This window comes from Phascolarctos cinereus, unplaced genomic scaffold (assembly GCF_003287225.1).
Source record: "Phascolarctos cinereus isolate Bilbo 61053 unplaced genomic scaffold, phaCin_HiC Scaffold_7;HRSCAF=346, whole genome shotgun sequence".
Classification (NCBI taxonomy): domain Eukaryota; kingdom Metazoa; phylum Chordata; class Mammalia; order Diprotodontia; family Phascolarctidae; genus Phascolarctos; species Phascolarctos cinereus.
In genome coordinates, this window is record NW_027556180.1 from 61,132,768 (window position 1) to 61,160,239 (window position 27,472).

A 27,472-nucleotide genomic window follows, 5' to 3' on the forward strand; every position below is an offset into this window, starting at 1 on the left:
CCCTTCTAAGTCTAATTCTGTGACTCATTGACTGTGGGTGGTGTGTGTGTCTGTGTGTCTCAGTACCATTGTCAATGATTTGCAATTGAAGAGCCTTGACCTTTTGCAATTATTAACTCTTACTCTTTTAGAGCATTTCCAGGTTTTTGTTCTTACTGCTACATTGAAGAAGTGTGGATGAGGTGAAAATTTTGGGAAGAATTTGGTTCAGGGGAAAGAAGTGTACAGAAGCCTCATGCTGTCCACATCATAAGCACTTTTAATAAAAAAAAATCATTCATAAAATTTCAGACACTGCTTTTCTTTTTTTTTTAAGCACTGGACATAACTACTATCAAATACCGCTAAAAATAAAATTAATGACATTTTTAACAGGCAGGAAAATACTTGTTTTTGATAGGAGTTATTCCTGACCATCAAGTTGTCAGAGCTCAGATGAGAATTTGTAAAGTGCAAGAAAAAAAATTTAATTCTTAATTTAAAACATTATTGAAAATAAAGAAATGGGAAATGGACAATAAAAACTGTCTCTGACACCAACTATGATTTCATCCAAAAGTTTAATAAGAATTAATTGCCTTCACAAGGAGAGCTGAAGAGTCCAGAAAATGCCTTAGACAGCAAAATATATGGCCTACTTGCCAAATGGAGAGAGATGGCTACCAAAGGCGACACTGGATTACAATATAAGCACGTCTGCAAATTCTTAAGGACAATGGACAGTTATCAACAGTATTGTCTCATCAAACAGAAACAGTGAATGGTGAAGTTATTTTTTTTTTAAAGTTTGACAGTATGTCCCACTAAGCAAAAGAGCATTCAAGAATGCAGATGGAAGGAGGAATACAAACAGAAGAAGAATGGAAGAGATTTGCAAAAACTATTTCAATAATCGTTTTCTCCATCAAGAAAAGTAGAACGGTTTGAACTGTAATGTCACAGTCTCGGAGGTGATAAGGTAGAATAGGTGAATAAGGTGAGAAAGCAGAACTGGCATTAAATAGAACAAAGAAGAGAAAAGCAGCTCAATTGGGTCAAATCTAGAGGAGATCCATGCTGAAGGTGATATACTTGTAGGTACATTGAGGGTACACATATAATACAAAGTATCTGAAGTACAAAAAAGATACCAAAGGTATGGAAAAAATCTTAGATCTTATTAATATAGATAAAGGTGACTGATAGAGCACATAGTTTATGTATGCTTACTCTCCCACTTATACAAAATCCTTATGAGCATTATTTATCTATGAGTTGAGGACATCTTCAATGAAAGATTTAGTTGGGAAGAAATAGGCTTTTGTGAACAATAGTTAACAATGGGACACAAAGCCTTACTATCTCATAGTTAAATAAAAGACAGAAAATATTATGCTTATTGTTTGATTACGAAAGAAGATTTTAACTCAGTGAAACAATATCTTCTTAAAGGTGTCTCCTATTCGTACATCAAGATTGTTTAGGACTCCTTTCAAGGTATAACAGAAATAACCCTGGACCTCTTGGTAAACATTGGGCAAATTATAAAACAGAGAGATGTATGCTCACCAAAGGTATCTGCAACTAATGGAGGAGGATTTCCCTGTAGATGTCCTCCAGAAGATCCTGTTTGCAGATGATATTGTGTTGATTACATCATGCTTCCAGACTTTACATAGCCTCTTGGAAGAGACCTGTAATAATAAAAAAAAGTCTTGACCACAGAGGAAAGGTCAGGTAAATGATGAGTGCATTGCCTATACAGTCATCCTTTCCACATCATGGGGGTTGGGGTGCCAGCATCTCTGCGATCTCGAAAATCCACATAAAATTTTTTGGCCCTCCCTTCACATTAGAGAAGAAGAAATAATATGTATTTATGGTAGATATTAGAAGATGAAATATGTTGGTATTATACAATACTCTGCATATATTTTGTGCTTTTCTAAGTTTCTAAACTTTTTCTGTGTTGTCTGCTGGTTTTTGTATCTTGCCTGTGGCTTCCACAAAACTCCCCCCAAAATTCCCATTTAATTTCTTATGCTGACCCCTTGATTTATCAAAACCTCAATGGGGAAAGTCGAAGTGTGGATGGGATAACTATTTCAACATGCATTTGTGTGTGGCTGGGTGGTGCAATAGGTAGAATGCTGGGCTTAAGAGTCAGAAAGACTCGAGTTCAAATCTAGCTGCAGATACTTAATAGCTACATGACCTTGGACAAGTAACTTAACTTTTGTTTTTGTCAGTTTCCTCTAATGTGAAATGGGGATAATAATAACTCCTGTCTCCAAGGGTTATTTTGAAGATCATATGAGATAATATTTGTAAAGTACTTAGTATAGCATTTGGCACATTACAGGTGTTATATGAATGTTTATTCCCCTCAGTCACCACCGCCACCTGTGTCCTAATTGGCACCAGAAAGCAGAACTCAGATTAATGAGTGGAAAATGTAGGCAGTCACATCTGCATGCCATATACATTTTGACCAAAAGTCTGTATACCTGTGACAGACAATATAAATGGATGAGCTAGATCTATCTAGCATTATAGAAGAATGAAACCGACTTACTGCTTTTGAGAAGTTTTAAGACTCTTTCCTGCCTTAAGCTTCCTTTGAAAGCCAAATTTGTCCATCTTTTCAGTCCTTAAGAATTTAGCAGTATTGCTCTATGACAGCAGGAAGTGGAATGCCGTCTTGTCCAAAGACCTAAAGATCTTTAAGATCTTAAAGAATACCATAGAAAAGTATGGTGCGGGTATTAGCAGGATGCAACGTGTAATCAGTGAAGAACTTTCATGTCATCAAGGAATTACATGATGAGAAGAGATGATTGCATTTGGTAAGAGTGCAGGAGAATAGGTGCATAGCCGAGAGAGCTCCGCTGGTACCTTCACAGTGCTGAAAGAAAGTTGAGGAAGCTTCCAGCACTTTGGATAGACCCTCTGTGGGGAACTTTGGATTAAAAAAAAAAAAAGATTTGTACATGATGAGCTGGCATGGATAGGTTATGATGTGCAGCCTTGCAAAGAACTCTTAAATCGGTAAGACCACAGATCCTTGACTATTAAAAAATAAAAGTATTCCTTTTTACTTTTTGGAATGCCCACATTATGGACCTATTATGCTTTTTTTTTCCTATCTTATCAATTTAATGAGTATGCTTGATAAATCATCTTTTGTTCATTTGGAGAAAGGAATAATTTATGAAAATATTCATTTTCTTACAAGTGGCTTATGCTTTTATAGTTTTGCTTGGACTGGATCTGTAGTTTTGTTGATGTAGGGAATTCCCAATAAGTAAACTCCTACCAATGGAAATCAGTACCTGCTTGGGAATTTACAGTCATGGAGAGTTGCCTGGGTCACTGAGAGGTTATCACAACTAATAGGTATCAGAGGTGGAATTTGTGACTACTGAGTTGTAATTAATGGGGATGCTGGAAGAGGGACCTGGTTTAGAATGAGAGGGATTTTGATTTTTGAAAAATGTCTAACTTATTTGTGATTTTTGTTTAAAAGCATTATTTGCTCTTTCAACATACAATTTCACATCTGTTACACATTTTTAAATAACAAACCAATACATTACTTTTTCCAAGAGAGCCCAGTTCTACTGAGTTGTTAAACACGGGTCATTTCTAATGCTACCTAAGTTAACATCATACAACTAATATTCCTCCTACCTTCTAGTATTGATTGATCGATGTCATTCAGTCAACATTTGTTGAATGTGTTTGTATATGCTTGTATGTATATGTGTGTAAATGTACCTGACAATATGCGGTGTTTTACAAAATCCAGAAAAAGATGTCAGAACCACAGTATCCCTTAACTTAGAGAGGAATGGAGTAACAAAGTTTGATCGTGTAATTTTGGAATGTATCCTTTTAATAGTGACTGTTATGGTTGTTCCCACGTTTTATAGTAAGGCAGACTTTTTCAGTAATAGTAAAAATATAAAAATCTTCTGTCCCCATCCCCCCCCCCCGCATTTCTCCAGCTTTGTCAGCTAAGAAGGCTTGTTTTCAGAATCTGATCATACCTCTTTATAATCCTTCTGACTGATGCTCTTGTACATTTCATAGGGTCATAGATTTAGAGCTGGAAGGACTGGGACCTTGGAGGCTATTGAGCCCAACACCCGCATTTCACAGATGAGGAAACTGAGGCACAAAGAGGTTAAGATGACTTGCCCAGGGTCACACAGCTAGTAGGTGACTGAGGTGGGATTTAAACCCACCTGACTCCAAGTCCAGTGCCTTATCCCCATTATCCCCACTTCCTCTTTCAAAGAATTTTTCATGTGTGAGGACCCCTTGTTTATTAACCCTTAGTACCTCCCTAAATTGTCCCTTGATTTTTTAAATGAGGTTCTTCTGTTACTTTCTATTGTGTTAATTGTTCCTATGTTATTCCTTCATCTTTAAACGTTTTTCAAAATTTTTATTCTTTTTTAAAATGCAACTTCAATTTTATCATGCCCATTAGACTTTATAATAAAATTGTTTTTCCCTTCAAAAATACCCTACTGTTCTGTTCTAACTTGTAACATTTTGTGATTTATCATAGCTTTGTTCCAGGTGTACCTTCTTTATATGTATATATATGGCATGTTATAAAGTTCTTTGTTAAATATTTCTAATCCTTTCTTGTTGTTGTTGAAAAACATAATGCTATTGTGTTATTTTTCTTACTTAAAGTAAAAAAAGTATCTGGCCCATTTCTTTAAAAGATGACAGGTCAGACTTCTCCATTCTGGCCTGAAATTTTTACATTAAAAGATATGAGAACATAGTGTAACACAGAAGAAAATACAGTACTTAAAATCTCATGGCTGTAATATTTCTGACTTGGACAAATTTATCAAAACTGAGCTTTCTATAGATTGTTTTCTTAACTAAAAAAGAATATTCTGTTATTCTTTCTTTGATAAACTATACAGGATAAAATCAATCTCTTCTGTTGCAGGTGCGAGAAGATGTACTAAATTCGTTGAATAACAACTTTCTTCAAACACTAAATCAAGCTTGGAATGATCATCAGACAGCTATGGTGATGATTAGAGACATTCTAATGTATATGGTAGGTGGTAATTCTTTCAAGAGAAATGATATATGTAAAATGTAAGAATGGGATCCACTTAAAAAAAAATTTCCATTTCTAAATACTAAGCTTCTGTAAAGTCCATAGAAGCAAGATAATGGTAAATTGCATATTTCCTTAATAATCACAGTGGGAGTGTTGTTCACCTTTTTGGTTTTTTACTGCCATTTGTGATTCAGAATGTAAAATTCTCAGAAAATATTGCAAAAAAGAAGTGTCTGGGTCAGTACGTTAGCACTCACAAATTTTTTATGCTGAATATTCAGTTCTCAGTTTTTTAACTGAAGGAAATTTTCATTTTCTTGTCATTTATATAGGTTATTTTTTGAAGTATAATGACTGGAATTTGAAAAATTACACATTTAACGTAGTTTACTCCTTTAGTGAGTACTTTCCGTGTTCATAGAAAGAAACTGTTTAAAGTTAATAGCATTTTGAAGGTGTACTTGCATTCTCATCTTTTTCCCCACAGTAAAAATCCACTCCTGAAACATGTTTTTCACATGTTCAGTAAGATAAAATCTTTGAGGAATGTTATGTGTAGAGTAAGGTACTTGATTAATATAAGGGAGTTGAACTGTCCATAGTTAGCAGTTATCTTTTGGATTACAGAATGGTCACATTGTGATTATACACACATAAGTTTTCTATATGATAAAGTATCTCAAGCTTGGATATGATGCTCTTACCGACATGCCATAAAATTCAGTTGTGTTGGAGCTAGAGGCTCTATTGTAATGATAGGAAAACTTGTTCATCAGACCCTTACCCAGGTGGGCATGTAATTTTAAAATAACTAGCATTTAAATCTGTGTAGACTATTTCCTTGAGCCTTACAAAAACCCTGTGAGGTAGATAATAGTACCCTATTTTAGAGATGAAACATAAGTTTCCAAAGGTTAACTTCTTTACCGCTGGTCATGTAGGTAGCAGGATTTGAACCCATGTCTTTCTGATTCCAAAACCATCACTCTATCCACCATACCTTGTTGCCTCTCTTAGTAGCTGTATGGTGTAGAAGCCTTGTGACTTGGTCTACTCTTTAGGATTTACTGCTAAGTCATAGACTTGTTTTGATTCTTATTGAAGGAGAGAATTCTATTATGAAGTCCTTAAGCTGACAAATCACAGGTCTTTCAGGTATTACAAAATGAATTCATCATAGTTTAGAGAAACAGAAATTAATAGACCTTTATTAAATGTAAATACAGACTGATCTGATCAAATTTTAACCATGGTACTTACTATGTCTATGCTTTAGAATCAGGCATATGAGCTTTGCTTTCAGGACTTTGTCCTTTTAGCCATATTGGCCCCAACTACTAAAATGCAACAGAAAAAGTGATATAATTTCCATTTATTCTAAGTTTTTCTTTTCTTTCTTCATCCTTCTCTTCCTGCCAGTGATCCTTGCTCTGACAGGAAAACTTAAATGAAGAGCATGGATCTGATCTTATTGGTGGTAGTAATGTGATTATACAGAGAAGCTATATTACTTTGATGAAATTGTAGAAATACAACATAGCCAATATCACAGAAATAACTATCTTTGGCCCTGATGATTGATTCTCTGTCTCACTTCTTTTAGCGCCTGTTTCAAAACTTCTTTTCTCTTTTCCAGTAGTAGCCTACTCAACTCTTCCTCACGTGCTTTCAGAAGAAGATCCTGTCAAATATTTCAACAAAAAAAAGTGAAAGAAGGTCCTCTACTAAAAGGAGATGGTAACATTAGGTGGCTTAAGAAGAGAAGAAAAGGTTTAGAATAAGTGCTGAGGGGAGTGGAATAAAGAGCCAATCAAGGAAGAGTAAAAGAATGTGTATGCAGCAGTGAGGACCTATTTGAGAACGTATAACATAAATTTGTAATGGACCCAGTTAGCATGATTGTATGACTTTGTTGGCATTCTGTAACATGTTGTCCTTATCAACTCTGTACTTCAAATCTCCTCCCCCTCTTCCTCTCCTCTTGGAGAAAGAGGTAGCCCTTTTTACCAAGGCTAAATTTTGTTCTCATTTCCTGTTTTCCTTCAGCAGTGTTGTCACATGGATCATTCTCCCAAGTCTATTTCCTGTTGCTTGGAGAATGCCAAGATCTCCATCATCCTTTAAAAGCTTCCCTTTGTTCCACCTTGCCTTCAGGTTACTATCCTATATCTCTTCTCTCTTTCACAGCCAGCCTCCTAGGGGAGGAAAAAATATGCTCACTGTCTCCATTTTCTCAGCTCTCATTCACTTTTCAGCATCTTGCAGTCTGACTTCTGACCTTGTAACTTAATTGAACTTTCTTTCTCCGGGATTAAGCACATTAATTGCCAAATATTATGATCCTTTCTCATTCCTATCCTTCTTGACCTGTGCAACATTTGACACGATTGATCATCCTCCTCCCCTTGTTCTGCACACTCTCTATTCTCTTAAGTTTTTGTGATTTGTTCTCTCCAACATGTCTGGCCAAGGGTGTATGGAGTGTTTGGAAGGACTAGCACCTCTGATATGGAGGCTTGCTGAGCCCTTTTCAGGGCTGTTCTTCCCCCTTTGGTGTCCACTTGATTCACCCAGTTCTTACCTGTGGCTCCAAGAAGCTGTGACATGCTCAGCAGCCACACCCTGGTAAACCATCTCAGCAGACAGGCTAAACCAGGTTTAGGGTAAGCAGCAGGCCTCCAACCTCTTGGTGAGTTAAGGGGATGTTTACCTCAAGCATGTGAAGATTTTCTTCTGTGGAATGGGTGGATGAGAACACTTTGTTCCAGTGGCCATGCAGGTAGCTGAAGCAGGCATGTAGAATGCTTAGAGCTTAATCAGATATGGAAGATGCTAAGGTCATCCACTGCATCTTGGGCCTTTGCCAGTGGTCTTGACTTTTGTCTTGCTCCTGGACTTAAATGACTCAGGAAGAGAGAGTGAGACTGGTGACTTTGTACAACTCTGCCTCCCTTAAATCCAGTTCACATGCAAATTAAGATATTGCCCTGTGATGTCATTGGTCCTCTTCAAAATCGAAATATAAACATGTCTGACCATTCCTTTTTAGTCTCCTTTGTTGGATCACCATCCAGTCATCCTGTTCTCTATGCTGACTGTACACCAGAGCTCTCTCCTGGGTCTAACCTCTGTATTTTCTTGGTGTTGCATAAGCTCCCATGGGTTGAACTATATGATTTCTCTGATTACTGCTTTCAGTACTATGTATCTATCCCCAGTTTGTCTCTTGAGCTCCAATTCTGTATCACCAGCTGTCTGTGAAACATCTCTGAGCATATTTTGACATTGTTTTCTTTCTCCATGCCTCTGCACGAGTTGTTCCCCTGAAATACACTCCCTCCCTTATCTTCACCTCATGAAATCTGTAACTGTCTTCAGGCTCAGTTCAACTGCCGCCTTCTAAAGGACTTCTGTCCTGATCTCCTCCTAGTGCCAGTGACCTCCTACCAAAAGTCGCTTTGTGTACCCTTTGTGTTTAAATTTGTATTATGTCTTGTTACTTTACACTGTGGACTTTTTCATTTCTTTGTATGCTAAGCCCCTGGCATAGTTCTTGGTATACTAGTGTTTTTTATAAATATTCCTTCAAGCTGTCAGTGTTGTTGATATATTACTAGGCAGAATGATTCCTAATAATTTCCTCTTCATTTGTCATGGATGGTTGTTTTTCATTTTTCATTTTGGTAATTTGGCTTTCCTCTTCTTAATCAAGAGGTGGTAGTCTATCTTACTTGCTTTTTCAAGCAATCAGTCCTAGGGCTTTTTTGGTCAATTCAATTTTTTTTTTATGTTTGTCTCTTCTTTCATTTTCAGATAGGTGCTTAGTAAAATTCTTGTTGGAGTTAATAGATAAACCAACAAAGTTCTATCCTCAGGCCTTTTCTCTGTACTCTCTCCTTTGTGATCCTGTCCACTCCATGGTTTCCATTGTCTTATATGTAGATCATCTCTAGATGTATATAATCCCACCCTTTCTTGGAGCTTTTCCCTACCATTTCCAACCACCTGATGTAAGTATCTTTACTTGGATGGTCTGCCAGTTTCTCATATTTAACATTTCCAAAATTGAACTCACTGTCTTTCTCTCCAAAATTTGACCCTTTACCAACTTTTCTTTTTCTGTTGATAGTACCACCATCAACAGTTTCACACAGTATCAAAATCTCAGCATTATCTCTGACTCTTATTCCCTTATGTCAGATCTTCCTCTCAAATACTGTTTGCGTCTATCTTTTCTCCATACTAGCACTGCCATAGTTGAGGCTTTGGTTATTCCTCACCTTGACTACTGTAATTGCTTTACTTTGACTCCGTTTCTCTTCTTTGTTTTTATCTAGATGCCAAAATTAGATTCTCTGATTTGTTCTTGATATAGATGCCAAAGCAATCTTCCTAATGCACAAAGTCTGAACATGATATTTCCTTGTTTAAGAACAGTAGCTGTATAGTTTTGTTGATCTTTTTGGGTTTTAGAATTTCTATTTAAGGATTTTAATATTTGTTGGTTTTCTATTTTTTTATTTAATTTCATGGCCACTTTATCTATTCTTTCTCTCTTTTGTTGTTAGAAGCGTTTAGAAAGATAAATTTTCCCTAAAGACTTGCTTTAGACTATTCCACCTGTCCACCTTTATTTCATACCATTGCCCTTTAGACTCCATTCTTTTGTTGTGGTGGTGGTGGTGGTGGTTGTTGTTCAGTCATGTCTAACTCTTCATGACCCCATTTGAGGTTTTCTTGGCAAAGATACTGGAATGGTTTGCCATTTCCTTCTCCAGCTCATTTTACAGACAAGGAAATTGAGGCATGGGGTCACACAGCTACTAAGTATCTGAGGCTTGAATTTGCCCAGGGTTGCACGCTAGTAAGAGTATGAGGCCAGGTTTGAACTTGGAAAGAAGAATCTTCCTGACTCCAGGCATAGCACTCTATCCACTGTGCCAGTTAGCTGCCCCATACTCCATTCTAGCTGAACTGAGTTATCACTCACTCTTCCGTCTGTGAACTCCTGCATTTACTATGGTTGAACTTCTCTTCCTTTAAGACCCATGTTGGGTGCTACTGCCATGAATAAAATCTTCACTGATTTATTTTTCCTGTCCCAAACCTCAGTTGAAAGTTACATCTCTCCTAAAATTTTCTTGTAGCTGTATCCTTTGTCCTAATCATAGTCTAGCTTTTATCACAGTTTTATTCATTCACACACATCTCCTCTCCTCTCCTCTCCTCCCAATGAAATTGATGCACTTAATCAATAAACAGGTATTAAGTGCGTCCTGTGTGCCAAGCACTGGGCTAAGTGCTGGATACAAAAAAGAGCTAGAAGACAGGCTGCCTGCAAGAAGCTCACAGTCACACTCTCTCTCTCTCTCTCTCTCTCTCTCTCTCTCTCTCTCTCTCTCTCTCTCTCTCTCTCTCTCTCTCTCTCTTTTTTTTTTTTGCTTTTTGGTGAGGCAGTTGGGGTTAAGTGACTTGCTCAAGGTCACAGAGCTAGTGTCAAGTGTCTGAGGCTTGATTTGAACTCAGGTTCTCCTGACTCCAAGGCTGGAGCTCTATCCACTGCACCACCTAGCTGGCCCCAGGAACTGCGTTTTCTATATCCTATGCATAATACTTTTTGTAGTCATTTAATATACTTGTTGAATTAAATAATTTAATGAGGAGAAGAATTTAATTATTTAGTAGTTAAGTTAGTTGCATGTATTTCAGTTTCTCTGTTTTAGAAGCAGTGATGCCTTGGTGCGTGTCCTCTTTCTTGGTAGCATACTTCTGGCATTTCAAGACCTTCTCCAGTCCAGTCCATCCTCCACTCAGCCACTGCAATGATTTTCCTAAAACCTCAGGTCTGATCATGTTACTTTTTCACTCCCCTATTCAATGAACTCCAGCGGCTTCCTGTTGCCTCCAGGAGCAAATACGGAATACTCTGTTTGGCATTCAAAGCCTTTCATAACCTTGCCCCCTCCTACTTTTACATCTTTGTCCCTAACACATACCCTTTGATCCAGTGACACTGGCTTCCTGACTGTTCCACAAACAAGACACTCCATTTCTCCGCTCTGAGCATTTTGTTTCACTGTCCTCCATGCCTGGAACACTCTCCCTCCTCTGCTCTGACTAATGACCTCCCTGGCTTCTTTGAAGTCACGGATGAAATCTCACTTTCTAAAGGAGGCCTTCCTCAACTCCTTTTTATTCCAGTGCTTTCTTCCTTATAATTATTTCCTATTATTCTGTATATAGCTTGCTTTGCATGTATTTGTTTGCATAGTTTCCCCCCATTTGATTGGAAGCTCCTTGATCATTCGTACTGTCTTTGTCTTCCTCTTTTTATATCCATAGTGCTTTGCAAGCATTTAAATGCTTACTGTGTGTCAGGCACTGTGCTAAGCACTGAGAACACAAAGAAAGTTAAAAGACAGTTGCTGCTCTCAAGGAGCTCACTATCTAATTGGGGAGACAACATGCAAATTGTTCAAATGAGATCTATACAGGATATGTAGGAGATAACAGAAGGAAAATGTTAGCATTAGTGGAGATCAAGAAAGGCTTCTGGTAGAAGGGGGGACTTCAGCTGAGACTTGAAAAAAACCAGGAAGTGCAGATGAGGAGGCGAAAATTCTGTACTTGAGGGATAGTCAGTAAAAATACACAAGAATTGAGAGATGGAGTGTCTTTTGTGATGTATTTAAAAAGACTGGACAAATGGGTAGGGGCCAGGTTATGAAGGACTTTGAAAATCAAATAGATTTTATATTGGATCCTGGAAGTTTCGGGAGCCACAAGAACTTATTGAATAGGGAAGTGATGTAGTTAGACCTGTGTTTTATGAAGATCAGTTTGACAACTGAGTGGAGGACAGACTGGAATGGGGAGAAGCTTGAGGCAGGAAGACCAAATGACAGGCTGTTGCAGTAGTCCGTACATGAAGTGATGAAGGCCTGCACCAGGTGGTGGCAGTGTCAGAAAAGAGAAGGTGGAGGCAGGAGATGGTGAGAAAAAGTGAAGATTCAAGGATGACATCTGTGTTTCAAGCCAGAGTGACTAGAAGGATAGCACCTGAAGTTAGGATGTGGGAAAGGTAATGGATTCAGTTCTGGATACTTTGTTTTTAAGGTGTCTACAAGATACCAAATTCAAAATGACTAATAGGCACAGTAGCTAGACTGGAAGTTGGAAAGAGATTAAGGCTGGATAAATCTATCTGAGAGTCATCTGCTGAGAGATATTTGAATCCACGGAAGCTAGTGAGTTCAGTGAAATAGTACAGGCTGCAGGAGTGGGGAACCTGAAGCCTCCAAGCCACGTGTGGCCCTCTGCGTCCTCAAGTGTGGCCCTTTGACTGAATCCAAACTTCACAGAACAATGCCCTTAATAAAAGGACTTGTTCTGTAAAACTTGGACTCAGTCTCACGGCTGCATCCAAGGACCTAGAAGGCCACATGTGGCCTCGAGGCTACAGGTTTCCCACCCCTGGTATAAAGGAAGGGAAAAGAATAAGGCTCAGGATATAACCTTGGGGGACACAAAGTGAGTGTGGCCTTAATGAAGGGGACTGGGAAGGATAAGTCAGATAGGAGGAAAACAAGGAGAGATAGCAGTGTCACAAAAACATAACAAGACATAAGCATCAAAAAGAAAAGGGTGATCGATAGTGTCTTAGGCTCCAGGAAGGTCAAGAAGGGTGAAGATTGTATAAAAGTCAGTAGATTGGGTAATTAAGGAATCATTAGTTACTGGAGAGATAAGTTTCAGCTGAATGATGAATTTGGAAGGTTTAGGAAAGGAAAGGCACTGATAACACCTTATGGCTTTTAGTTGCAAAAGGGCTAACTGGTAAGCATGAATGGACCAAATGACTGTTTTTTAAGGATGGAGATGGGGGGTGCTTGGGAAGGTATGGTCATATTTGGAGGCAGTAGGAAAGCAGCCATTAGAGATTAACTATAAGGGAGAGAGTGGGAATGGTTACAGGGGACATCGATGGAGAAGATAGAATGAATGACCTCATACATTTAGAGAACGTCACCTTGCCAAGGAGGTGGACCATCTCTTCATGTAAAACAGACATAAAGAAGAATAGTGGCTTAAGACATTTGAGTCATGTGCAGTGAGGAGGAGGGGATAAGAAGCTCTAGAAAAATGGCTTCAGTTTTTTTAGTCACCTATGCGGCAGAGTTCTTAGCTAAGAGAGTTGGAAGAGGGAGACCCATGCCATGGGAAGTTTGGGGAATATGTAGAAAAACTGCTGTTAAAAGTTATATACAGCACCTTTTCTAGATTGATCCTTTCTATAGTTGCAATTATTTCAAGGAAGTGAGACAGAATAAAAGAAAATATCAAAGATTCTTAAGGTCTTTCTTCTAAGAAATGTGGGTTTCCTCAATTACAAATGTGATGGTGTTCATCTTTAATAAAACAAGGAGTGATCTGGAAACATTGCCATGAAAGCTTATTTGAATTAGAGAAAAGAAAGATTGACTAAGTACAGTAAGCTACTTGACAATTTTTTTTAAATTTTGTAAATTTTATTTTTTTTTTAAATTTAAATTTTTATTTTTTTTTGCTACTTGACAATTTTAATTACCTTATACTTTTTGGACAAATTCTTATCTAGCAGACATTGGTGGTGCTTGTTTAGTGGGGTAAATGTGTGCATAGTTCTGCTTAAGAATTGCTTATCCACAGTTACAGAGGGCATAGACTTACGGAATTTTTAGAACTGGTTTTGTATAACACCTTCATGTTTGAGATCGGGTGACTGAGACCTAGCGAAGGCGAGTAACTAGCTAGAGGTCTTATAGGGAGCTAGTAGCAACCCAGTCCACTTGACCCCCACCCATCCCGGTTTTCATTAAACTAAACTGTATTTTAAAACTTGAACAATCTATTATTTAAAGAAATACCCTGGTGAGTCTTTTGGTAGTCATTCATTCCTGGACTCCTCCCTCTCCTCCTCATCTACTGATTCATTGCCAGCCTGAGGAGCCCTCTGCCCTGAGGCCCTGCTCTCTGTGCTGCAGGTCAGTGATGTTTTAGTTTCCTCCACCCCTATCTCAAATTCCCTTTATGCCATTTTAATGCAAGTTCAGTGATGGCAGGCTCATATCTATTTCTCTCCCCAGCATTTAGAACAGTGCTTGGCAAATACTTCGTCTGTCTGTGCGTCGTGGTAGATTTGTGTATTTTGTGTAAATGACGATTTTCATTCGTATTATGTTCAGTTATTGTTAGGTTTTTAGATTTGAGACAAACCAACATTTCAAGGACAACTTTATTCTTTGGAGTGACATAGACCTATAATCATCTCAGCAAGAATTCAGTGTATATGTTCAAATTACGTAGCAATTAATATATTATAGTCTTTGTGATCAGCTGTATTTAATGATTTTCATTAAAACTCTATGGGGCCACATTTCTTTTCAGTTGTTACATCTAAGAGCAGGAATTTGAGTTTGCAAAGTTGTGATGCATTGAAGTGCATAATGATAGTTCCCATGTATCTCATGTCTGTGTTCTTTCTTTTTTTTGATATATTTATTTTCTTTTATTTTTAAAGATTACCTTCTGTAACTGTTAAATAACTTAGTTGCTTCAGTTAATCTTTGATTCCATTGATTGTGGGTACTAACTTAGTCTCCTGTGCATCTCTTGTCATAGCTATACCATAAATTACGATATTAAGATCCTCCTAGCATTCTGGAAGTCTTCTTTTAGGTCTTTAATATGACCTTGGTATCAGTGTGGTACTCAGGCTGTCCATCCGTTTGTTACCCCTTGTTCTTGCTACATGACCTGCCCATCTCCCTTTTCCAGTAATAATCTTCCAAATGGCATGTTTTACATATCACTTCTTATGTACCCTTTATTAGCAAAAGACTGTGGCCTACTTGCACTTGCCATGAGTCTCCCCATTGTCCTGTCAGTTACCCATAATTGCCATACTTTTTTTTAATTAATGAGGCAGTTGGGGTTAAGTGACTTGGCCGGAGTCACATGCTAGGAAATGTTACGTGTCTGAGGCCAGATTTGAACTCAGGTCCTCCTGTCTCCAGAGCCTGTGCTCTATCCACTGCGCCACTTAGCTGCTCTCCATAATTGCCATTCTTAAGTGATTCTGATATTAGATGAATTGTAGGTGCATAGAGTCACTGGCAAAGAGAGAGAGAGAGAGAGAGAGAGAGTGTGTGTGTGTGTGTGTGTGTGTTTAGGAAGCAGTTTGACATTGCACAACACTTTTAACAATCCAGCCCACTTTTCCCCTTGCGTTTATTTGTGGTGATTACTTGTGCTCATCATCTATCTTTTGTGTCTGTCCAAGATACAAGTATTGATGGACTGTCTCATTGAACATCCTGCTGCATGTTGTTACATTCTGAATAGACATTTTTCATCCACTTGGTTCTTCTTGTGTAAGTTGTGATGGTGAATTTTTGGACAACTATGAATTTATTTAGGAGACTCTTCAGTATTCTGTGCTTTATATAAAATGTGCAGTGTCATCTGTAATTGACATCTGGAGGACCTCAGCATCTGTGGCGTGAGTTCTTAACCTTTTTTGTGTGTGTCATGGACACCTCTTTGGCCATCTAATGAAGCCTCTTGGCCCCTTCTCAGCACAGTTTCCTTAAATCCATAAAATACATGCGGATTACGAAGGAAATCAAAGGTTGGTAAAAGTGAAGAAGTACTGTTTGTTTGTTTCTGCTCTAAGTTCATGAATCCTCTGAAATCAAGGTTGAAACCCTTAATAGAAATCCCCTCTTTCTTGGATCCCACAGTGTATGTTCTTTATGATAATGACAAAAAAGATTTGGTAGGCTTCCATACTTCAATTGTTGTTAAACGATGAGTTGATTGTGAGACAATTGTCACTGCTTTTGTCTCTATCAAGGAATTGTGTATAATTTTAATATGCATGCATGGGACATACTTTGCTGAAGGGCAGACTTAAAAGGCTATATTTTTATCCTCTAAGATATGTAAGTAAACACAGAAGAATCTTAGATTCCATGTATTTTATGTAACTATAAAATTGTAACCTACTGTAGTAATACGTAACATTTATATATAGTGCTTTACAGTTTGCAAAGCACTTTTTACATACATTATCTCTTGTGATCCTCACAACAACCCTGTGAGGTAAGTGTTATTATTATCCTCATTTTACAGATGAGGAAACTGAGGCTGAGAGAGGTTAAGTGACTTGCCCAGAGTCACACTGCTGGTAAGTGTCTGAGGTAGGATTTGTACTCAAGTCTTCTTGACTTCTAAGTCCAGCATGCTATCCACTGTGCCACCTAGCTTCTTAGAAAATTGTTTGAAAACCTGTCTATTCCCTTCCCATGTTTTCGTAAAGGATGCTATCAGCATATGTGTAAATTTCTTTTGAAGATGAGAAATGGACAGATGGTTTGACAGATATTGATCACTTTGTAGTTGTAGTTTTGGATAATAATACTATCTTTTCCCCCCCAGTTTGTTGTCATCTCTTTCATATGTCTTAAGAATCAGTTTTCCAGTACTCTCTAGAATGTGTTATTTCCAGTAAAGATATCCTTATATATACTTGGTCTGGTCCAACTGCTCTTGTCTTTTTATCTTCATTAATACCATTTCTACTTCCTCTTTTAGCAATCAGAAATTGAGCTGCTAAAATATAGTGGCTATGCTGTCATTGATAAATAAAATAATTTCTAATAGAAATGCTGTTTCATTTTTTCTTTGATTTTGTTTTTCTTATACTTGTTATAGTTTCACTTTCTTAATGCTTTTAGAATGATATGGTTTAATTGGATCCCATACCAAGCTTTCTACAAATAAATTTCCTCCACTGCTTGTTGATATTCTTTGAGACAGTAGTGTTCATAACATCCCACTCTCCTTCCTCTGTGGGATTATTCATTTGAAATTATATTCTGTACCAGGTTTTGGCAGACTACTGGCTCAGGGCCAAAAACAGAACCACGCTAAGAATGGAGGTTTTTTGTTTGTTTTAAAGTAAAGTTTCATGTTTTAAAATGTAAAAAAATTCTTAGCTGCCAGATTTGGACCTCCTGACCAAGTTCTAAAAATGTAATCATTATTGACTTTACATTTTTGTTTGGGTAGTAAGTAAATGTATTGTCTAGCTAAGACAGTTTCTGGACTCATTTGGGCTCCTCGTTATGATTATTGTTTCATATTAATTAAACTTCTGTGAGAAATGGTGATATTTGGTGTCAGTATCTTTTTGTTGTTCCATTTCCCATTTTTGAGCATCATTAACATACTTAACTGGTTCAGGTTGGAACTGTTGTAATTTTGTGCTGTACCTTCATCTCATCTTGATCCTTCTAATTTGGTATTGATTTGGAATTTGGCTCTTTACAAGAACCAACTGTGTCCTCAGAGGTGATTATGAGTGACTTCCACTTGGATAACCATTCATTTTATGTCAAGACATGTTCAGCTTTGTTTTTGTTTCACTGTTAAGTGCTTCCCATGTCTTAATGCCTTTCAGGTTTTTTCTTGGAAAAAAAGACAGTGGAGTAGTTGTTTCCCTCAAACCTCCCTCATCCCAAAATTTCAGAAAAAGAAGTTTTTTTGCGCCAGATAGAGAATCACAAAAGCCAAATGTTTAAAATAAGGATACTACACTTAATTTTAAAACAGTCCATGAAATATTGAAGAACTTAAATGCTTAACGATTACATTCAGTGCTCCCACCACAGTCCAACTCATCCTGGTACTAAGCACTGTAATAAATCCTTATTCCATTCCATTTACCCTATTTCCTCTATGTGCTAGACCTTGTGAATATGAGCCACCTATTAGACTTGGACTTCAGGATTTGGTTGTGATATTCCTTATTGGTTCCCCTATGGCAGTGACTTGGCCTAAACCCCTCCTTTGCACTCCAAGACATGTGAGATGTTGATTTTACCCATCCATGAATACCATACTGCAGCACAGTAATCCAGGAAAACTTCTAAGAACCTTTGAATAGAGACAATGAAGCACTGATCATTTTGAATATACAGTGCCACTAAAGAAAAACTTTACACTTGAGATTAGAATTTCAAGAGTAAATAATAAATTTTGCAGAAAGCTGAAAGAAAACAGTGCCTAAGAACAGAGAGCACACTTAAGCAATGCCTGTTGACTGACCTGAAAGGAGTTTTGCAGTAATAAGAAATACTGAGAATGTAAAATATATATTCCCCAAAGAGTCAAGTTCAAACTGCAACCAAAAACCACATGTCCTTTACTGCTGATTCCAATCGTCACTGTAGAAAGATGGACCTTCAGCAAAAGAGAAGAATTTGAAGCATTCCTTCAAAATAACCAAAAAATCCTGCACAGGTGAGCCACAATATCTGACATGTTAGTACCTTAAACGATAGAAACAAATGACAGGTAAATAAGCATGATTATCAACAAAAGACAAAGTCTGTTCTCTCTTATAGGCTTTTTTAAAAAATTGGATTGAGGGGTTAAAAAAAATGAAAGTTCAATAACCTTAAGGGGCTTAAGAATAAAGGCTAATTGAGGCATCAGAAGAAGGAAAGAACTGAATTAAATTCTTTGAACCCCTATGAGTAAATTTGTATCTTCTGTGGGAAGTAAAAACAGTCAGATATGTATGAATGGCAAGAGAAGGGAGGTAAAAGAAGGTAGAGTTAAGATGTAGCCTTTCAATAGAGCAGCAGGATTCTTGTCAGAATACATTAGCTTCAAAGCATATTATAAGCAAAACTAATTGAAAAGACAAGTTACTGATTTAAAAAGGGAAGGGATAAAATCATTACAAAAGGAATGAATGGAAGAAAACATAAACATAATAATGTATGAATAGGTTAAACAGTCCAATAAAAGAGTTACAGAATGGGTGAGATAACAAAACCCAATAATTAGATGCATACAAAAATATATAAAAAATAAAGATATATACAAATTAAAAACTTTAAGAGGCTGGAATAAAATTTACCATGCACTAAATAGTTCAGAATCAGGAGTTTCAAGCCATGCTGTTGGACAAAGTGGAAGTAATTCATCGTCTGGTCAAAAAAAAAATTACAATGTACTTAAAGTTACTATATACAATGAAGCAATATCAATAATAGACAAATGCTGCACCAAAGGAAAAGTTATCTGAATGGGGAGGGGCACATAGTTAACAACACCATAGTTGTAGGAGACCTTAATATTCTAATCTCAGAGAAAGACAACTCTAATAAAGATGCCTGAAAAGAAGAATACAGAACTGAAAAAGCATTTGAATAAATTCTGAATGAGAGTATTGAAGAATTTACATTTATTTCAGTATCACACAATTCTTTTATAAAATTAGATCATATATTCAGATAAATTTTAAATGTTAACAAAATACTAAAAACATTCTTTATATCCTGTAACATTAAAGTAATAATTAACAAAGTTAACATATGCAGAAGATAGAAACTTATGATGAGAGATATAAATGACATCCCAAATAATAAGTGGGTCATAGAAAAAAATCATCAAAATTGTTGTAACAGTGAGAGAATGTTAGTTGATTCATTACATTCATTTATTACCCCAAATTCTAGCATGTAGCCATCTACTGCAGTTTTCAGAGGAAAATCTCTAAGAATGTATATTAGCAACTTAGAAAATGAAAGTATTGCAATTTTTAAACTGAGAAATCCATAAGTAAATACTAAATGGGCACAAAAGTGGAAATTTTGAAAATTGAGAAATAGATAAGATATAAAGTAAAAAGTCTGTAGAAATTATAGACAAAGCTAAAAGTTACATCCTTGAAGAAAATAACAAAATTGATAAAACACCAGTTATTTAAATGAAAAAGAAAAATCAAGTACTAAAAAATGTTGGAATCTATAACATACAAAAGCAAAGAATTATAGCAAAACCAAGAATTTAAAAGAAATGGAGGAATACTTACTAAAATATAAAATGTCCAGATTATTAGAATGTGAAAGAGATTTTATCCCTGTCTCAGGAAATGAAATTTAATAGTCATAAAACAGCAGTTAAAGGAAAAACTCTTTGTTCTATATAGATTTACTGATTAATATGATCAAATTTTTTTTTGAGGGCAAATAAAAATGTCACAATGTATATTTATTCCCTACACATTATATTCTTCACGAACACAGTTGAAATGGAAGAGTTAAAAACATTGTGAGTATTGATGGGTTACAGGTGATCATTTTGTTTCCTGCTAGTTATCTAGAACACTCACAGCTCATCTATCTCCATAAGAAGCTTTCTGAAAGACCCAGGGGGCCAATTGCCCTTTCTAACTATTTCTGACTTTTAGAATGCAGTTAATTAGGGATATAGAATGGAATAGTGAAGATTAGACTTGGAAGAACTGTTTTTTAACCTCTTCACACATTTAAAGGCTGTGTGATCTTGGGTAAGCCACTTAACCTTTGTCTGCCTCAGTTTCTTCATCCATGAAGGGAAAGGATTGGACACATACTCTTAAGATCTCATGCAGTCTAACTCTGATCCTATGATAATAGAAATGCTGTATACATTTTTGACAGTTAGGAAAACCCTGCCAAACTCTGTATGAAGACAAATGCGGTCCTAAAACCACAAATCAAGAAGGGATAAAGTAAACAAAGCTATCAATGAAGTCACTCATTAATATTGATATTGAACTTTTCAATAAAATCCTTACAATAGAATTAACATGGCAGATAAGTTACTCACTATGACTAAAATGTCTGGAGAGATTGTCATTGTCCATGGTTGGGTTGTCCCCATGTAAGAAAATGATAGACCTAAATTAGTTTATACATTTAATGCTATTCTGGTCAAAAATGTGCTTTATGGAACTAGACAAAATAGTATAACATTATGATTCAAACAAGGGAACATAAGGGAAATGTGCAAGGAAAAAACTAGGAATGAATCTTCCTGACCTAATTTGCACTATAAAGCAGTTGTCATGAAAACTGTTACTGATTTTAAAGTGGAGAAATAGATGTATGTAATGGACTACAGAAAAATTAGAAACAATCTTATCTCAGTAACTCATTGTTAAAAAACATGAAATGAGAAATTACTTGAGCAAGAACCACTAGAAAAACTGTAAGTCATTTGACAAATTAATTTTTATACCAACATCTTATACTATAGACCATAATAAACTCAACGTGGAGGTGTGACTTGAATATTTGAGGTCACACCATTAATTTTAAAAAAAGAGAGAGAGAACTAGATGAGATATATTTCAAATATGGTTTGGTGGAGAATTCTTAACTAATCAGGAGATAGAGAAGATAATAAAGAATCAAGTAGATAGTTAATGACGTTAAATTTGCAAACAAAATCAATGCAACTAAAAAAGGAATGCATCAGAAGGAAATCTTTGCCTTAACTCTAATAAGGGTCTGACCAAGTACATGATGATAACAAATATTATATAGTATACTAAGTAACTTAATTATATAAGATAAACCAGTATCTTAGTATTGATGTAAAAAATGATGACAGTTCTCACTGTCCATATGTGAGACTTCTTCAAATCACTACTAAGGAAATACAGATCAGAACATCTTTGAGATCTTGCCTCATACCAAGAAAATTGGCAAAAATGACAAAATATGGAATAAATTAGTTGTAGAAAATGGAAAAAGCTAATATGCTGCCAATGGAAATATGAATTAATCTAGCCATTTCTAGAAAGCAATTTTGAATAATACTAAAAAAGTGGCTAAAATATTCGTACGTTTTGACCCAGAGATTATCCCCAAAGGCATACATACCAAGGGGGCCAAAGATAGAAAGAAAAGTCCTGTATACACCAAAATATTCATAGTAACACTTTTTCGGGTAGCAAAGACCTGAAATCAAAGTAGATATCCAGTGCTTGGGGAATGACTGAATAAATTATGGTATATTAATGTAATGGCCTAAGAAACGCAGTTATAAAATATTAAGAGAACCTTCTATTACTCCTAGTTCAGCCATTGGTGCAACTGGAACAAGTCCTTGCCTTTTCTCTTTCCACATAATAGCCATAAATTTTATCTTTTCCAGATAAAAATTTTCTACTTCCTTCCACTAGTCTTCATATGGCACGAAGCTAGTACTTTTCATCATCCTTACTGTGCTCATGAATATTATCCAGCTTATCAATGTCCTTAAAATGTGATATGCCAAACTGAACACAATTGCCCAGTTTGATTTCTCCTGAGAACACATAATACAGGTCCCACTATTGTTTTCTTTTTGGGGGAAGTTGTTATGCTTCTCTTAATGCAACCTAAGATTACAATACCTTCTTTTCTTTTCTTTTTTTTTTTGCTATAGTTATACACTGTTGACTCATTAAGCTTTAAGACTAACACCTCCCCCTGCCTATCTTTTTCAGATGATTTACCATGTCTTGCCTCATTTGCATATATGAGATTGGCATTTTATATCCCTATTAAATTAAGTCTAATTAGATTCTACTCGATATTCTAGGCTGTGAAGATTTCTTTTCTAATCCTGACCCTATCATAAAAAATGCGATTTGGTACAGTGGAAACAACACTACCCCTGGCATCAGAGGACCTATGTTCAGATCCCATTTCTCATCTATGCTGACTTTCTAGTTCTTAGTACACTTTTCGTATCATCTCACCTAGTGTATCAGATACTTCTGAATGCTCTTCAGAATGCTAGAGTTGGATTCAGAGGACCAAGATTCCAGTCTTGGACCTCACATTTACTTCACTGAACAAGGCCCTTAATGTGTTCAGTCCACAGTCTCTTCATTTGTACAATTAAGAGGGTTTTACAAAATAACCCCTGATGTGTCCCAGATATCTCTAAACTAATGATCCTCTGGTCTGTGATACTTCATGTTCATCTGTGATCTTCATGATGGTTTTTTGCTTTGTGTTTATAAGTACTATGAGGGAAGGTGATCAAGGATCCCATGAATGTTACTGGCTTTGAGTACATTATGAAAACCAACTCTCCCAGCTCCTTTACTTGCTCCTCCAAGAGAAGCTATAAGATAGCCTTTAACCACTATGACATCTGTTTTCTAGCAGTGCTTATAATCAGAAGGTCAATATTGATATGGTTCAGCTCCTTTAGTAGTTTGATTTGTTTGTTGCTGGATTATAGGCTGACATTTAAAGTACTAACAGTTAAGTTAATATGATAGATATTGTAAAAATCTGTGATTCTTAATATTCCATCCCCCTTCCACTTTTCTAACTTTATCATGATGGAAGGAAGCCGCATGGGTCTTGAGAATCATTTTTTCCCTTTGTTTCTTGGACTGCTGGGGTCAAAAGAATCATATGAACTTCTGTGCTTGGCTGAATTCACTCTCAGACAGTGTAGAGTCCTGTGGCTTTAAATTATAGGGCAAAAGTTGACCCAGGAGGGAGGCATAATTCAGAAATGAAATTGTGAAGACACATAGATTAACAGTTCTGATGTGGAAGAAAAATGTAGATGTCTGATGGTACTGATATGGATACACAGTGAACGAATCAACCAAACTGGATTTTTTAAATATTTGTACAGGAGATGGAAGCAAAAGATAGGTAACAGAAGATGAATACAAAGGAATGACATAGTTCTTTAAGAAGACTCGGGAGTATTAATACTCAGAATGAATTGAAACTGCCAAGAAAAAGAAAGGACAGCAAAGATCTGGAAACCTCATGACTTAAACTATTCCCTTCCCCCCCTTTTTTTTTTAAGGGAATAGAGTCTGCAGACTATAGGCCAGTAAGCTGGATTTCTTTTCCTGGAAAAAATCGAGTATATTTTTAAAGAGTTGGCTTAGTAGTAATTTAGAAAATGAAACTGATTAGAGAGGAAATATAGATTTGTCAGAAACAAATAATACCTGTCTAATGCCATTTGCTTGTTGAAAGGGTCATTAGACTTAAAATTCAGGGAAATGTAAGCTATTATTTATCTAATTTTATTTTTAAAACATGTGACAGATTTTGTCATAATACCACAAATTTCTCCCAGCAGCAAACAACCCAAACATTACCCATAAAGCAAATTCTTCCCAAAGTTAAGCAAAACTTCCTTATAATGATTGTTAACTGATAGTATATACCACTTTGCACTTTTGTAGTTTACCATTTCTGATGGAAGAAAAGGACTTGTGCTTTTAACTGGAACAATTTGGTATTAACAGTGTCCGCTGAATTTTACTTGAATTCTGTTTTCTTTTAGTGATGTATCACTTCATTTGGATCCTTGTAGTCATTATTTGGTTTAACTTTCTTTGAACACAATTAAAGACTTTGAACTTTGAACACAGTTACACATCTCAAATTCTTCATTTGTTTCTTCAGGATGTGAGATTATTTCATCATAAACATATAATAAAGTAATCCATTTCTCAGTTTTGGAGCAATTTTCTGATTTCTCTAACAACAATAATGCTATTAATGTTTCTTAAAATCTGGGTCCTTTTGATTATTAACTTCCTTTGAGTGTTAATCTAGTTGTGATATTTACTGGTTACAAAGCACTTGAATATTGGAACTAGTTGACTGGTTGGGCTCAAAGTCACTGAAGTTTTGATGTCAGCTTGGAAGGAGTTGGTGTGTCTCCCTGGTCTCTACTAAAATTTTTGTCAGTGACTCGTATGAAAAAGATCTCTGGCTTGCATATTGAATTTGCAGAAAATATGAAGCTAAGAGGAATAGCTTTACATATTGGATGACAGAAACAGAATCTGTCGAGATCTTGGGAGGCAACATATTGAAAAAAGTTTAATAGTAATAACTGTAATGAGTTCCAAAGACCACTTTCACAAGTGTGTGATATGGGAGGTGCAACTCTGATAGCATTTTCCACAATGAAAAAGCTGACCATTTTGGGAGAAGCTCATGAGACAATAGCGTTATTTAGTAGTCCCATAACAAAGGAAATTTTCTGCTTTTAATTATAATAAGTAGGACAAGAAAAGTGATAGACCTACCATGTGTTCAGAACTTACATATATGATTGTGGTCAGTACTGGGTGTCATGTTTTAGGATAGGGTTTGATTAGTTAGAGAATATCCATAGAACAACCAAGATGGCCAAAAACTTTTGAGATCATCAATCATCAGACATTTATTAAATGTTTACTGAGTGTCAACACTGTACAAGACTGATGGTCACATCATATGGTCTGTAGTGGAGAAAATGTGTACACAAATCAGCATTTACAAAAATACATGTTTTGTTATGAGAAAATTCCTGTAGAGATCATGCCACCTAGGGCTCAGTTGAAGACTTATCCTGGGCTGGGGAATGTGGACTAATTGCTTTCAAATATTTCAAAGAGTGTAACATAGAAGAGGGATCAGGCCTTGTTTCCCTTGTACCTTGGAGGGCAGAATTTATGAGCAAAGGGTGGATGTTGCAGATTGACATAAGGAAAAGTTTATGAACCTAGAGAGATATTTGAAAGTAGAAAGGGCTGTCACAGGATTAAGTCTGTTCCTCTTCACAAAAGGTCTTAAAGCAAAGGTAGAGGAGGGGGATCAGATAGCTTCTGGAGTCCCTTCTAACTCTCAGACTCTCTGATCTTTCTTTAAAATGATAGAATTGGCTAGGCTGCTTTGTATGGCCAAGATGACTTTTGTGTGTGACTTTTGATAATTAAAGCAATTTTTATATGATTTTAAGTGTGAACAAATAACCTATTTTACCCGAAAATAATGCATTGAACAAAATTTTACTTAGTTTTACTGATCTGGAGAAATTAAACAATTATCTTTATGTTTGTTTATTTTGGTTTTAAATTACAGGACCGTGTCTATGTCCAGCAAAATAATGTGGAGAATGTCTATAATTTGGGATTAATTATTTTCCGAGATCAAGTTGTACGATATGGGTGTATTAGAGATCACCTCAGGCAAACTCTGTTGGACATGATTGCAAGAGAGAGAAAAGGAGAAGTTGTAGACAGGTATGATGATTTTTTTTTTACCGCTGCAATTTTTAAATTGGATAATATATACAGATTTAATAAGTAGTGACATAATCTTTGAATAAATGTTCTTTGGCTGATCAATTAATGGTCGAAATTACAATTTTGAAAAAATCAAGTGCATTAAATTTCCTTTCTTATGTGCTCTTCTTAAAAAATCAAAAGCTTTTCTTTTAACTTTAAACAGCATAAATATTTTCCAGAAAATAAATTTGTGTATTAGAAAGATTCCTGTAGACACTTGTCCTCCATGTTGACTTTTCATACTGTTTTCATTCTCATACTTCTCTTAACTTGTTTTAGTAGTTTGTTCTCTTGGCCTTTTTCATGAGAAATCCATGTTCTGTTTTTATTATTTCATCTTTTTTCAAATTTTTAAAAATTAAGCCCTAAAGTCATATCAGCTTTTACATTTTTAAATTAAATTCTCTATCAATTTTTTAATTTCATTTCTGATAATAATAATAGCCAGTGTAGCTCTTTAAGATTTGCAAAGCACTTGAAAAATATTATTTCATTTTTATCCTCACAACAACCCTGGAAGGTAAGTGCTGTTATTTTACATTTGAGGAAATTTGAGTCAGGCAGAGGTGAAGTGACTTGGCCAGGGCCCCACAGCCAGTAAGTGTCAGAGGTCAGATTTTAATTCAAGTCTTCCTGACTCCAGGCTTTGCCTTGTACACACTGTGATGCCCCCTAGTCTGCCTCTAGATTGTATTATTGTACTTGGTACTATAGCTCAGATAGAGTGAACCTTACAAGATGGTTCTTTCAGTGTAAAATATGTGACCCTTATATTTCACCGCTGAGGTCAAGACTGGCCTGAAGCAATCTGAAAGGCAATAGAATTTTCTTTTTTCAGTCTAGTAAATAGTTCCCCTATTTATAGCTGTTTGTGTTTTATTTTTAATCCATAGGTATATTCAGATATATTAGGTTCTCCAAGATACATACAGTATCTTAATCAGAGGTGTCTAGAATTTGAAACGGCACATTAGAACTGGTATATATTCCTATGTACATAGTGTGTGCTGTAGTAGTGGCTGCTTGAGTAGACACTATTCTTTTTTCTTTTTTTGTCTTTGTATCATCACCACCTACCATACACCAAGTATTTGCTTATTGATTAAGAATTAATTTTATAACAAAACTTCTTTATCCCTTTTCCAGTAAAAATAAGTTACTTGTGGGAGGCTGTTAAATCAGATTGAAAGTTTCATGAATATAATACATTTTAAATCATTTTGCATGTTTTGATCCTTTTTAAATGTTTATTGCTGTCTGTTGTCTAAACTGTTAAATTTCTTTTTACAGAGGTGCAATAAGAAATGCTTGCCAGATGTTAATGATTCTAGGTCTTGAAGGAAGATCAGTTTATGAAGAAGATTTTGAAGCCCCATTTTTGGAGATGTCTGCAGAATTCTTCCAGGTAAATTAATATTGATGTAAAT

The 27,472-nt window shown here is 36.1% G+C and overlaps 1 protein-coding gene across 1 annotated transcript in view; it reads left to right on the top strand.

Moving 5' to 3' along the window:
• CUL3 (cullin 3) overlaps positions 1–27,472 on the top strand; it is a 109,123-nt gene that overhangs the window by 47,306 nt on the left and 34,345 nt on the right. Inside the window, exons 3-5 of the mRNA XM_020975481.2 lie at positions 4,955–5,068; positions 25,840–26,000; positions 27,336–27,450. Of these exons, the coding sequence (XP_020831140.1) occupies positions 4,955–5,068; positions 25,840–26,000; positions 27,336–27,450 (390 nt within the window). The remainder of the gene's footprint in view (positions 1–4,954; positions 5,069–25,839; positions 26,001–27,335; positions 27,451–27,472) is intronic.